A 14,448-nucleotide genomic window follows, 5' to 3' on the forward strand; every position below is an offset into this window, starting at 1 on the left:
GACCGCTTGCCCTCTGGGTTTTGCCAGTCATGTTTATCACATCAATCCCACCAGCAGCCGTACAATCAGGGTTCTCATCATGTGGTTTTTCATTACTTTACCGTTTTTCAACATTGGAAATAGTTCGACTTAGAGAAAAGAGGAAGGAAACTGGTTTTAGTTGTAGAACTGCTGCCGTTATCCAGAACTGTAATAAGGCGGGGGTTTCAACAGTTCTCTGTGCAGAGAGTGACATTTGAAGTGTTTGGAACTATTTTTGCACTCTGAGCTGCTGCATGTTGCTAGGGAGTTGGATGTGACTTGGTTTGTACACACACACACACACACACATACGCAGCGCTGGAGCAAATTGCACTGTCCAAAGTACACACTCCAATGCCAAAGAGGACAGAGGAAGCTGATGCAGCATAAATCCAGCACGGCGAGAGTATGAGCTGAAACAGGGGGGAGTTTGGAGCGGCGGCCTTGTGCATGAAAACATCGTGAAACTTCTAAGTGTGAGCGTCGTCACCTGAGCAGCGTTTAATCTCGTTTTTCACCAACTCTGTCTCGTGTGTTTTATCATGTGGTTGATGATGCCGTGGCCTGACCTGACAGCGTTTGACCTGACTGAGGCCTTTCTGTGTGCGGCCGTGTGGACTTACTCCGTGAATAACCGATGCCACGGCGTCAGTAATCTGGTTGGGAGCGCTGGGGTTGCTCATGGCTCTGCAGTGGAGTCGCTGCTGGAGAGGCGCTGGAAAGCTGGTTTGGACTGGTGCGGCTTTAGCCCTTCTCTTTCTCACTGGGACTCAGACAGCTTTTGGGCAGCATAACCTGGAGACAGGTAAAGATCAAGGACTTAGATCAAGGATTTAGAACTTGAGGTGAACAAGAGTGAAACAGATGTGGCTGAGTAATCTCTGCATATGAGGATGTTCCAGCACATGGGGTCTAGAGTGAGGTTCAGGTGCAGATTTTCAGCTTAAAAGCTAGAGCACTTGAAGCCCCTCACCTCCAGTTGTAAGATATTGCAGCAGGATTATGATACGAAACATAAAAACAAGGCAATGAAGACGTTTTTTCTAGTCAGTCACATGACCACAGTTCAACTGATTGTGTGATTTACTTTCTGAAGATGTATCTGAAGGTTCCTTAGACAAGCAGGAACTGAATACTGCTCCAGCACATTCCTGGCAGGTCATCACCAAGTTCAGGCTGACATTTATGGGTCATAGATGTCAGACAATCTTTAAATACCAAAAATATGAACCCAAATATTAAACATGAAGACTTCCTTTGAGTTACTGCTAACTTGAAGGCCCTAATACTGTCTGCACTCACTGTATTTAGAGGACTAATTGATCCCTCAAGTACTTCTGAGTCCCTGGATCTCACTTCAGAAACACATCTAACGGCCTAAACCAAATCTTTTTTATTTCTGATTTCAAACCCTGTGGCACATTTCCAACTGGCATTCAAGGTCATTAATCAGTTGAGTTAGATAAGAGCCAGATAACACAAAGCTACCGTGCACAGGACCCTTTGATAAGTGGCGGCACGCGCCTCCACCTCCTCCGTCACTCCACAGTGTCCGTTATACGGCACATAATCGCAGGAATTAAAATGTACATTAATTCAGGAGCCCAGAGGGGATAACAAAGCCAGCGGAGCTTTGCAGAGACAGTACAAAATGTTAATTAAGGTGTACCACATAGACAATGAAGTAAAACTAAACTCTTGACTCTTAATTGATTACACAGTGGGAAGAACATTATTTGCATCTACTTTTTTAATCTGCTAATTGTTTGACTATTTTTTATTTTTTTATTTTTATTTTTTTAAATCAAAAGTGCCAAATACTAAGTGGTTGCAACTTCTTCTTTTTGGTTTCTATGATTTGCAAACTGAATTTGTTGGAGTTTAGAGCGGCTGGTTAGCAGAAACAAGACATTTACAGATGTCAATTATTTGGCTCTAGAAAAGGGAACAGGCTTTGTATTTTTATCATTTTTCTGAATATAATCAGCCAAAAAAAAAAAAAAGCACCTGATCAGTCTATAATAAAGATAACTGTTGGTATAATTTAATGTAGTTGCAAAAGTCAACCAATATTTGAATGAAGTAGTATACACTTTGTTGTACTCCAAATTAATTAAAGCAAACGATAAGGTGAGACAATAATGTTTTTTTAAATGCACTTTGCGATTTGTGATATTTTGCTTCCATGTCTTCCATAAGATTGATGGAAAAAAAACCATCCAAAATACATATTTCACTGTTTATTTTACCATATTTTGTCTATTTGTTTTTGTTGATTTCAATCATAGCCAATATCTTTAGATTTTTTCCTCATACTTTGAACCAGAAATCTTTACCTTACAATACTTACATTTTTTCCAGATATACCTGTTTTCTATTTGTTTCTTATACGATTCACAGCCTACTTTATAGAACATTTTTTTCTGAATTGGGTTTTTTTCTGGCGGTTGACAGTATTTTTTTGATTTATGTAAAAAATGCAAGTAGTTAAAAAAAAAACAAAACAAAAAAAAAACAACATCCAAAGCTTTATCTAATATTCCAATGATATCTGTTCTGGGAATTTTCAGACACAATACCTCCCTTCTGTAATGAAACATAATGAATAAAATGAGAAAACCTGCAATGCAAAATTGTTTCATGGTGATGTCTATCAGTTAAACATTTTAGCCTATTTACCTGTGATGTTTTCCCTTAAAGTTGTTTCAGTTTACCCACAGAGCTTAGAAACTGTGCTGTAATCTAAGTCACTAAGTCATAGTGTCTCGCTGGCAACAAAACAACTGTTTTCCTTCAGTCTAAAAACAGAGGCGGGACCTTTTTTGGCTCATTTTTCAGAGTCACACTTTGAAGTCATTTTCTGCCAAAGCCTGCCTCGCTTTCTGACATCAGCTATCAAAGAAACGATAAGCCTCCCTCATGTCTGGACACAATCATATCAGTGACCTTGTTGACAGCTAGGAGATTTTATAGAGGTGCGTTTTATTAAAGAACAATCAGTGACATGAGATTAAATATTTGTAGGAGCTGAACAGCATGAACTTGTGCCAAACAGAGTCAGTACCTGGCAAAGAGACCTGAAACTGAGACACAGAGCAGACAACACACTACCAAACTAATAATCCCTGCACCAAATGTAGTTTGAGACGCTCCAATCTGTGCACTAATGGTGACAGAGGAGTCTATCTGAGTGTACTTGAAGATTACTTTCTCAGTAAACCTAGACCCCACCACTGTGGAAGAGGCAGGACCGGCTACACAGGGATAAAGTTACAGAACCCTGGGATCCTGGGTGAAAACCATGGGAACCAGCTTATCTACCTCAGGGCTTGTCTGTAATAATACCGCTAGGATAACAATAATGATCAGAAAAGGAAAACAATAACTGGCAACCACCTTTTTAAGCAAGTAGATGTAAAAATAAAAAAACTGCTCTTCAATAATGCAAATGTTTCCTCTCTGCCATCAGCTACAATTAGAGCAGAGGACCGAACAAAAAGGAACTGATTGTCCCTTGTGCAATGACTGAAATGACCAAAAGGACCCAGATGAGTGCTGACAGTGCAGGAGGAAGTGAGGACAAGATGCACTGTGTTCCTCCTGGAAGATATTCATCATATCTTACCAGAATCGTCCAGAGTCCTGGTACCTTCCAAAGTGTTCCTTAAAAAAAAAAAAAAAAAAAAAAAGAAGACTGGAACTGTTTTTTGTAAACTTTTCCATGTCCGACTTAGTCACTGCCTCAAATGCTGGCTTTGGGGAAAACTATCCTTCTAGAAGGAAGCGAATATGAAAACAGGAAGAAGGTAGCTGCTACAGACTGACTGCAGTCAGGAGGAGCAATAAACTCAAACTCAGAAAAAAAAAAAAAAAAAGTAGAACCAGTGGACTCTGGAATTATTTCGAGCATCTACAACGTCCGACCTTGAGACAGCTGAGGGAGAGAAACTGAAAAACTTGTGGATGCATAGACTGGAGCCGTGTTCCATAGCTAATCTGGGTTAACATCAAATGGCTGACTGTCTACGTCGAGACATTATAGGTTAACTCACATTGTCACAACATAACGAGCTGTTAACGTCATCTTCATCCGTCCCCTCAGCAGAGCGTGAAGAGCAAACTATACCATCAGGTCACCAGTGTGAAGATACAGTACTGCCTTTTAGGAGGAAAATGTCTGCAGAAATTAGATGCTGCACCATTTCTGCTGCAATTACAAATGTATTATTCCAACGAGTGAGACACGTTTGACACTAGGACTCTTACCAATCATGCAACACCATCTGATCAACTTCAAATTCATTCTGCAGCCTGTCATCAATCCCAAGCATAGAGCCAGAGCCCTGAAGAAGTATGTTTGTCTACAAGAAGCACCAAGAGTCTTTGAAGAGACAGTAAAGCCCCAACAGAGCCCTGATCTCCACATCACTGAGGCCTCTGGGATTGACAAACTAAATTAACACAAGAACTGTTACAAGCTCTTCAAGATGCTGGAACTACCTAAATGCCAAACAAAAAATAAATGAATAAACAAACTGCATGCAAGTGCAAACAGACAGGAAAACTGATGCTGTTTTAAAGGCAAGTGGTGGCGACGCCCAATATTGATTTGATTTGATTAAGGCTTTTACAATAACGGCACTTTCCTGAAGTTAATTAATAAATAAAAACTGCTGGAGACAACACTTTTAACCTCAAAAAAACAAGAAACTAAATTCTATATAAAGGGAAATGTGGTGTGTAACAGGCCATTTGAAGTTTCTGAAGTAAGTGATATTCAGGAACTAACACTTCCTTTGATCTCATCTGCCCAGTCATATTAGAACGACAAACTGATCAAGTGCTGCATTTATCTGAATAAAACAACATTTTTGACATTTGCGTCATACCTTCCGAGGAAGGTATGATGGCAGTTTGCCATTTTTTCATTTGTAAGATCTGCACTTAGCGGTGACTCATCTCCATCAAGAGAGTATGAATGTACCTGACAAGTCTGTCTGGTGTGTTGTACATTTCCACTGCAGATGAAAATGCTCTGCTCACTTCCAAAATGTTTTTTTGAGAGAAGTTCTAGGAGCTTCAGCAAAAAGCAACTGGACTTCTCTTTTAGGTTCTTTAAGATGTTTCTTCTTCCAAAGAAGCACCTTGGATGAGAGGTGAAATATCCTCAAGAACCTAAAAAAAGAAGTGTAGTTGCCTTTTACTAAAACTCTGGATGACCAAGAATCTACATAGACTTTCAGAGAAGAGCATTTCTCCCTTCTTTATAAGAATTTAAGGTGCATCACAGACACCTTTGCGGAAAAGAGTATAAAATGACCTCCATGGTGTAAAAGTTTGGCATATTAAAGGTATTTTCCGTGAAGATAGCAGGTTACCGAAACTGGACACACTCAGGTAGTCAATGAAGTGCTTCACATCAGCAGTCACCTGAGAGTGGTGACTCAGCAGAAAAATGACACCAAAACTGCAAAATCTGAGCCTCAACTGCCAAAAAAAAAATCCCTTTAAGACAAGATAAGCATTGGAAAAATGCCTACTCTGTATTTGAACATCTTTCGTCTCATGTGACCTTTTGTGTTAAAGTTTAACAAAAGGTTAAAAAAATTCTTCGCAGTGCCTGCTCATAATGACATTAAGGGAAAGAAGCCAGACAGTCAGTCGACGGGACAGAGGTAATGAGGCAGACTTGAACTCCCGACACAAGGCCAAATGTGTCTTAAGGCAGCGTTTTGTCAAGAACGCCCCGGTCGGGCCCGGCTTCAGTTCGCGTCTTGGCGCGTGACTGTCAACCGCAGACTGCACGCTCATCCGCAAATTCTATCAAAAAGGCATAATTAAAGAACAGCTCAATAAAATGCACAAACTGCCAATAAAGATGCCTGAGACCAGAAATAGAAGCTTGATCACAATGTCCAAACCTCAACAGGCCTGTACTTATAAAAGCAAGACAATGACAGGGAAGAAAGGAGAAGTTTATAGTTTCATTAAAGAACAGAGTTTATAAAAATAAGAACAGCAAGTGATTCACTGAATGTTAGCTGAGACAATAACGCATTTTTTCATGGAACACTGATTGCGTTGCCGCGAAGGCTCCAAGTGACACGAAGATAATTTGTGGCCTTAATGTTTTATCTGACACAATGTCACGCTGTAACGTATAATCAACACTCTTATCTCCTATATGAGATCAGAGGAAAACGCAAATGACGGGGGCAGACCTTAAAAAAACTGGGTTGAACAGAATGTGGTTTAAGAAAAATACTTAGCCATAAAAAGTCATTTCTGAATCAACCACAGCATTCTGAGAGCCATCCCATCCAAAAAACATGCTCTTTAAAGGCTTTAATTGGGATTTATAAGACTGGAAGAGCATGTTTGTGCTGCTAGAACAAAAGTGGGCAGAAAGTAGCTCGTCTGAAGCCTTTTTTTTTTTCTGCTGTGTAACCTGTGGAGCAGATCAGGATGTGTTTACAGTTGGCTACAAATCACTATGGTTCAAGGCTGACTCAGCTCTACCCTCACCCCAAATCAACTGGATATTAAAGAAAACAGGGTTTTTCCTGGCACAGAGCGGGAGTTTGGGGGGGCGACCACAAGTGACAGTAGGCACGATTGGTTTGCAGATAGTGAAAGGAAATGAGTCTGCAGTACCTTATTTGACAGAAATCTATGCATGTTCTGTCATTTCTGGCCAGTTCAGTAACAAAAATGTCTGATATGCTTGAGTAAATGAAAGCATACGTCATAAAAAAAAAAAGGTTAAAGAATCTGAATTGCTATCATAGTCTTAATTATTATGATTTTCACACTGGTGGTTTTCCTTTGGGGCTGCTAAAGCCTCCTTGGGGGGCACCAAAAATTCCTCCATGCAGGAAAAAAATGCACAGAAAGTGCCACGAACAGGAAAAATCAAGTTCAGCTTGATTACATTTGACCTGACAAACAAGTCCAGACACCTTTTAGTAACCAATTCACGGAAACAATGAATGAAACAGACAATAAAATCAATTTTAAAAAGCAACTGTAAAAGCAAGACAAGTTGAAATCATGGCGACTGGTCAAGAAGCACAAAAAGAGATCCGGGATCATACTTTACCTTTGTGTGCTTACTGCAGAGAAGCCACCGCAGACATTGTACCGCAATTCTGAACTCTGCCGTGAAGAGAGACCTGGTGCTGGTCAGAGTGCAGGGCGAAAACAAACAGAGGGAGAAAACAGAGAGACAAAGCAAATGGGAGTTAGTGATGTGGAGCGTCTCGTCCGATCGTGTGTCGTCGTGCCTCTCCTCGAGCCGAGTGACTCTCTCAGAGCAGCATGCACGGACTGATAACGGCAGCCTTCCTCCTCGGGATTATGTTTCCTCCTCCAGCCTGCTGACAAGTAGCCATGTGACTCCAGGACCCATTCAACACTGAGTCAGAGGCTGTTGCCCAGACACACTCATCTATCTGTGTCTGCCACACACACAAAACCTGAAGCTGAAAGTGGTAATCCAAACCCTGCTGATCAATATCTGTCTTGACCACACCATTACAGTGGATTTGCATGTTCTAACTGTTTTTAGGTTTGTGATGCCAACTTACAACTTGTAAGTGGCTACAAATGCCAACAGCCAGCTGTGATTAATGATTTTCCTCAACTGAACTATGCATTTTTACAGTCCCAGAGAAGTGAAATTATCCCATAAACCACAAAAACACTAGCATTAGATGCAAATTATAAGAAAATATGCATAAATTTGTGCAGAAGAAATAGGATTCTTCTGCTTAGTCTCTATTAGAATCATCCCAAAACCAGCTAGATTTATCGTGAAGCCCCGACCTCAAGGTAATGTTGGCATGGAAACCTTCAAAACACCATATTATTGATTATATACAAGCGTGTTGGCATACTAATGCTAGCATTTTGCTCAAAAAACTGGATGCATTGAGTCTTGAACCCTGCCTGAAAAAAACATGTTGACTTAATGCAAACATCTGAATGTCACAAAGCAAAGTAAATTAAAATTTTACTAAGTAGTGATGTAACATGAAGCATCATGGGATCACCAAAGTTATTATAATTCATCTTCAGGGTGAATATGAAGACATGCACAACTTTTCATGGGACTCAATCTATCCAGTACCTCTGGATTGATGAGACATTTAATTCCAAACTACAAATATGAAAGTCTACAGAGAAGGTCAAGGTATTTCCAACGTCATTGGGATTTAACCTTTGGAGACCATGAATGTCTGAACAAAAGGTTGCAGCAAGACACCCAATAGTTGAGTTATTTCATTTTGGACCAAGCAACAACAGTCATGGCTTGAAATTGAAGACATTGTGAAAGTACCATAAAGTGTACTTTATAACGTGTACTTTCACATTTACAATGGCCACCTGGCATACTTCGTTAAAAAAAAAGGTTAAATAAAAAATTAAGTGCAATACCACTGAGGGTTGTTTAATGCTGGTTTCTGTGGGTCGAATAGACCTCCATTGAAAAGGGTCAACTTTTCCCACGAAATACTAGCTCATCTATTATTTCCACAAGTCATCACAACTGTAGCTAAACTCCCTCTTCCTGATCAGTGTGCTAGGGGTCACTTTGAAGATAACTCCATAAATAAGTAGCTGTTAGGCCTCAAAGGGACAAATGTTTGGAGGCATGACTGGTTTGACTGACATGCTGGTTTGGAAAATAGACAAGCTGTTGGATGGACGTTCTGATTTAGTTGTGATGAAATTAATGTTATTTAGTTGTTAATGGAGTAGGCAATGCACTTCCTTGTTCATTAGTTTGTTTTAATCGGTTATCCATCTCCACTTTTTTCCAGATTTAATGCACTTTATATGCAATTTTAGCATTTAGCAAACTGTGTACAATGCACTTTGCCCATCAGCTGACCTACCAGTAGTGTTGTATGAGGTGGCTATGTGGTCCAATCAGATTTAAAGTATCGCTCCTCTGCTTCCGCTGTATGTGTAACATTTGGAAGGTCCTAGCTTTAATCTACAATTTAAATTAGCAGATGCTTTTATCCAAAGCAACGTACATCTGAGAGCGGATACAACATAAGCAAGGAGAATCTAAAAGGACAGCCTTTACCAAGAAGCCAGTCTTAGATACAGCTTCAATTCTAACAAATGGGTAACATCTTTGTTTTCTTCGTCCATCTTTACATACAGTTTATGGTCTGGACCAAACTGACTGAGCCGACTAACTGATGCTGCCACCCCAAGATGCTACTAACATTTCTAGAAATGCATTTAAATAAAATAAAATAAATAAAATGTGCTTTGGCAATTGGTTGGACTAATTATGGATGACAACCACTAACTATATATAAAGATGGGAAAACCCTCGATTTAACATGAGGGTCAACTCTTTTTTTGAACCCATCCAGAGGTGACCATTTGAAGAACTGTAGCTTTTTTTTTGTAGTGACTTCATTTTTCAGCCCTGGAAGTTGCTTCTTGGTCAAACCAGGCAGGAATGTTTTCTGGTTCTTTAAAGAAATCACATGAGCATTAGGCACAGTGCTTCCCATGAGGAAATACTGTATGTATTCTCAAAATAACCATGACGATCCCTTCCTCGATCTACAAGAGTGGCATAAGGCCATGTTGCGACACAAAGTCAAGGTGACCCGCCAGCAAAGAAAAGGCTTTTTACATCAAAAGCTAAGGACAACAAAAAGTCCACAAAAGCCTGGTTTACCACATACAGGGAAATGAATGACATCTAATATAACAGACTACAGTACAGGGAGTGAGTCACCAAGTCTTTCTGGCTTTCTTTGAGGCAACTTTTCTTCTCATGAAGTGCACTGCAACTTTGCAAAGAAGTTTCTCAGCATCTGCAATGAGTAATTGACATTCTGAAAAAGAGGAATGTCAGTCTTGACTGGTGCTGTGTATAACTCACAACTTTTTTCATTTCAATTTCAAAATAAAATCAACACAGATGAGCTTTTAACTGCATGTTTTTGGTGCCTGTTTACAATTGTGCACAGGATGTTTATCTATTTGTGAATATATACGCATGAATGAGTGGGAACGCAATGACATGTTGCCCAATATTCCTAACTGGTAGTGAAGTTTGATATAGAGAAATCAAGGGGAAATCATCAGGTTTAGATTTATTGGAGCTCACCTTGTTTANGCTGGCATGCTGCTGTTTTATTTGGCAAAGGAAAAAAAAACCTTGTCATGTCATGGAGGAATCAACACTATTACACAATTAATCCCAACTAAAGTCATAAAAGCCGCCAGATTAATTGTGTTTTGCAGCGAACAAAGAACAACCCTGTGATCTAAACAAGTTGCTTACCCGTTGGCCAAATAATCAAGCGCTGCATTCCACATCAGCTTATATGAGCCTAAGGGCAAAAGAAATGCCCAACCCCATAAGGAGTCTGAATCTGTGTGTGTGTGTGTGTGTGTGAGAGAGATATAACTGTTTGTCCCCAGGGATGAAGGCCCACTGGGGAGTCACATGCATGTCTTGCGGGGAAAAGAAACACAGTTAAAGCCGCAAGCAGCTAAAATTGAAGTCCACTTCAAAGTCTGGGGCTTTCCTCAATCCCAACAGTGCCCTGATAATAGCATTATCCACTGTGGTCAGCTATATAAAGAGGTGTGACTTCATTCGTGCAAGGACATTTGACAGCCCTTTCTCATCCATGTCTGACAGATGATATGCTTCTTTCACTACACTAACCTGCACAGAATAGAAGCTCTGTCCTCATTCTTCACTTTGTTGAGCCAGATTGAAGGTTTTGGCTTTAATGTTTGGCTAAATGAAATGAGCGGGGAAAAAAAGAAAAAGAAGAAATCTGCACCTCATCCAAACCATCTCGTGCGTATTACAATTATATTCTGAAAGAAATAAAAGCATGAAAATAACATTTAACAAGAATTCTTAGACAAAAACATCCCGCCTTCAGTTGTCCAAGCTTTTATATAAAGTGTTAACACATTACGGAAATTCTCCGTCCAAGCTTCCTGGTATTCTTCTCCCTGGTGGAGTCTAAAACAAATCTACCAGGCCGTATTCCTACTAGGAGTGAAGGAAAACTTATTTAGGAGAAACTGCTCAAGAAAGACAACAGGTAGAGCGCAACAGGTTGAAACTGTGAAGCCTAAAATTAAACTTCTAAAGCCGCACAGACAAGAAAGCCTAAATCGACCGAAACTCACCAGAAACCTGCTCAGTGCTCTCATCCAGCCAAATCTCCTGTGCAGGCCTGGTCAGACAGAGCTCGATGCAGCTGTATACCTCTGACAGCTTCCCTGGGATTTGGTTTACGTGCTGCCTCTGTTGCCTCTGAGTGCTTTAGTCTGAAACAGCTCTGCAGTTTAGAAGTCACCCAGCCACCTCCTGAGCCTCTCAGCATGCAGACGTCCCTACCTCCCCGCTGCACTCTTCACAGCCCAGTGGCCACACTCACTTCACTCAGGGTTTGGCAGCGTCCGGCACTTCGGCATGACTGTGCTTGTTATGTGCACACAGAGTCACTGGAACAGGTCCAGTCTCACACAGCTCAACAGCTGCACTCACTCAATCTATGTCCATCTTTATCTCGCTCTTTGTCCCATCGGAGGCTTCGGGGCAGCGACGGCGGTGCTTGCGGCTGAAGCAGCACCTGTCTTGGGGGTGAAGAGGGATTTAAGAGGCAGCTGAGTCCCGACTGTTTACATAACGCCTGCCTATTGTCCTCTCCTCCAGAAAAGGAAAAGCAATCATCGCTCAAACATTTTTATACCTTGAAGAGGTTTAAGGGTGTATGAAGCGCTGTGGGAGGCTAAACACTGAAATGGAAACAAATACACATCTACCTCCAACTGCTGAACCTGAAAGTCCACAAAAAAATATGTGACAAAGTTCAGAGCTAACATCAGTAAGCTCAAGTTCAAGTGCGAATATTTCAGCTATATATAGAAGTCAATGAGTGGCGCCTCATGCAATATACAGCATGCATACTGCAGCAGAGCAAAACAAGCATCAAGCATCACCGTTGTTTGGTCTTCATTCCTTTTTATTTTTTTGAAGTTGGCTTCATTTGTAAAAAATTTCACCTCTTCAAAAGCGAAGCCCAGTCAGGCGCTACTTTCATGTCTGCAATAAATATAGATTAATTAATGTACATGTGGATGTTTTCCTTTTCAGGCAGTGTGCAGTGAGTTTATCAAAGTTGTTTTTTTAACTGAGAGCAAAAGCTGATGAATGGTCAGTGTAAAGTAGAACTGTCTAAGTCTGTAAGGCTGTATAAGGCTGTAAAAAAAACAAACTGCTCCGCTGAGCTGGGTTGTAATCCTCTGTGGTTTCTTTCATTACAAGACACTTTGATATTATTAGATACACTAATTTGTTCCGCTATTAAGAAAAGATATTTATTTGTGCAGCTATAAAACCTCAAAAATCCTGTATCAGATTGGAATAAAAACACTAAACAAGCACTGACATTGCATTCCTGTAATGCTTCTGTTGCTTTAAATGGTGACGTAAAGGATTTTGTCTACAGGAAAGTATTTGTAATGTCACGATCCTGAAGCACCCATAGAAATATAAAGAGGAATACAACGCATAATAGTGCAAAATGCAGAAAACAACACACTTGTTCTAAGGGATGCACACATTAGATTATTGCCAATATCTGACTGACCGATATATTAAAGTCATTTGACTGCTGCTAATATAGATATATGTGCATATATTTTTTCATCAACACTTTATAATATAATGTTTGACCTTAACAAAAAAAACAAACCCACCTGTCTACATCAGTCTTTTTGAGTTCTATAAAATGTTCAACCAACAAACTACATTGACTTTGGTGAATGAGTTCTTCCCTACAATCAAAGTTAATTTTAATTACCTTTCTTTACTGTCTGAAATTGTCCAGTCACGTCGAGATAGACTTGGGGACTTGCAATCCTGAACTCAAGATAAAGGGAAATTGAATTATCAAGTCAATTTTAAAAAGTTACCTCATCTTGAATGAAGTTTCAAATCAACTAACGCAGAAAGCTGAGTTTACATTACATACAATATTAAGTTGATGCAGTTACCAGCATTACTATATCAACCGAACTCATCAAAATAAAGTCTGGAAAATACAAAGTCTATCTAAATCAGCAAATGAGATTTTTATCACGCAACCATGCATTTAATTAAATGGCAGGAATTACTTTTCAGTCTAATTGCAGAAAACATCAGGTTGCTCCTGCAGTGGAATTAGCATACTAATACACCTTGTCTTATTGTGACGGCCCACTAGCAGGTGCAGACCTAAAACAGAATGCTTTTCAAACGTAGACAATAAGGCATTTCCCACTGCAGGAACTTGTGGGCTGTTTTAAGGGTGGCCCAAACCTTTGTGCGTCTTCCAACTGGTTCTACAGGAGTTCTTTGCCCTTGTAGAACCTCTTTCATGGCTAGAAAATGTACCTACTCTAGCGTATGTACCTCTGAGCTGCTCTGAAAAACTCTTGTGCAGGCTTTGACGCTACTTGGTTAAACTCAGAGCAGCCTTCTTCTCTCCAACATCACTATTTACAACAAACTTCACCATTCAGGCCGGCACACCAAATCCTCTACTCGTTTATTTCCTGTGTGCTCACAGAACTAAAGTAGCAGCCAGTAACTACTATTTGTTGTTGTTTTGGTGCACACTGAATTGAGGTCGTTACCAGAGCTGTTGGCTCCTACACCATAATGGAAACAGAAAGGCTGAAAGGGCAAATTACGGGGTCGTTTCTGCAACATTTGGAACATGATGCAGACTCCTCGTGCCTGCATCATCTTCCTTTTCCAAGGAAAAAAAAAAATAGGGAAACTACTTGAACTTAGCACTAAAACAAACAATATTTATTTCTATTTCGCACTGTCAAACAAAATTGTAAACCTTTTGCTTGGGATGATGCTGAAATTTCATTTTAGAGCCTTCATCAGCCGATATCAATGATTATGTAATTTTGCCTGCTGATAACTTTTTAATCTCCACTGGCCAATCAGACCCTTTTTTTTGGGTGCTATCCAGCATAGGAAGTGTTTGGGTGTAACTGCATCCAGGACTGCTCAGGTTGCGGCAGCTGGACAAAAGGTAAAGCTACGTTCTCACAGAAACACAGCAATTATGAAGCAGTGACCCGGTGCACTTGTAATAACTGTATTTACTCTCTCGAGACTCAGACAGGGCGGGAATAAAATATCCCCCAGGCTCCCAGAACCAAAACAAAGGCCTAAATCTCATACTACGGTCAAATACAAATCAGCCATTTATTCATTTCCTGGGAAACAACGTAATGTGCTTACGTGTGTGTGGCAGGAAACACAACCTGAAAAGGAATGAAAAGCCGAGCAAGTGAACGCTGTGGTTTTAAATAGTAAACAGGACTAAAATAATAGTGCTTAGGTTAAGACCTTTTTTTCAGGCT

The 14,448-nt window shown here is 40.2% G+C and overlaps 1 protein-coding gene across 5 annotated transcripts in view; it reads right to left on the minus strand.

Moving 5' to 3' along the window:
* The window catches only part of slc4a2b (solute carrier family 4 member 2b), a 49,979-nt gene that overhangs the window by 31,085 nt on the left and 4,446 nt on the right, over positions 1-14,448 (minus strand). For 3 of the 5 annotated variants that reach the window (XM_008290314.1, XM_008290313.1, XM_008290310.1), the window contains exons 1-2: positions 7,121-7,336; positions 645-816 (exon numbers count right to left, since the gene is read on the minus strand). In XM_008290314.1, coding sequence (XP_008288536.1) covers positions 645-704 — 60 coding nt within the window. In that variant the 5' untranslated portion in view covers positions 705-816; positions 7,121-7,336. Of the gene's footprint in view, positions 1-644; positions 817-7,120; positions 7,337-11,208; positions 11,320-14,448 lie in introns of those variants that run through there. The other 2 variants (XM_008290312.1, XM_008290311.1) reach the window with 2 other exon arrangements.

The sequence above is a fragment of the Stegastes partitus genome, unplaced genomic scaffold (genome assembly GCF_000690725.1).
Source record: "Stegastes partitus isolate 25-593 unplaced genomic scaffold, Stegastes_partitus-1.0.2 Scaffold666, whole genome shotgun sequence".
Lineage (NCBI taxonomy): Eukaryota > Metazoa > Chordata > Actinopteri > Pomacentridae > Stegastes > Stegastes partitus.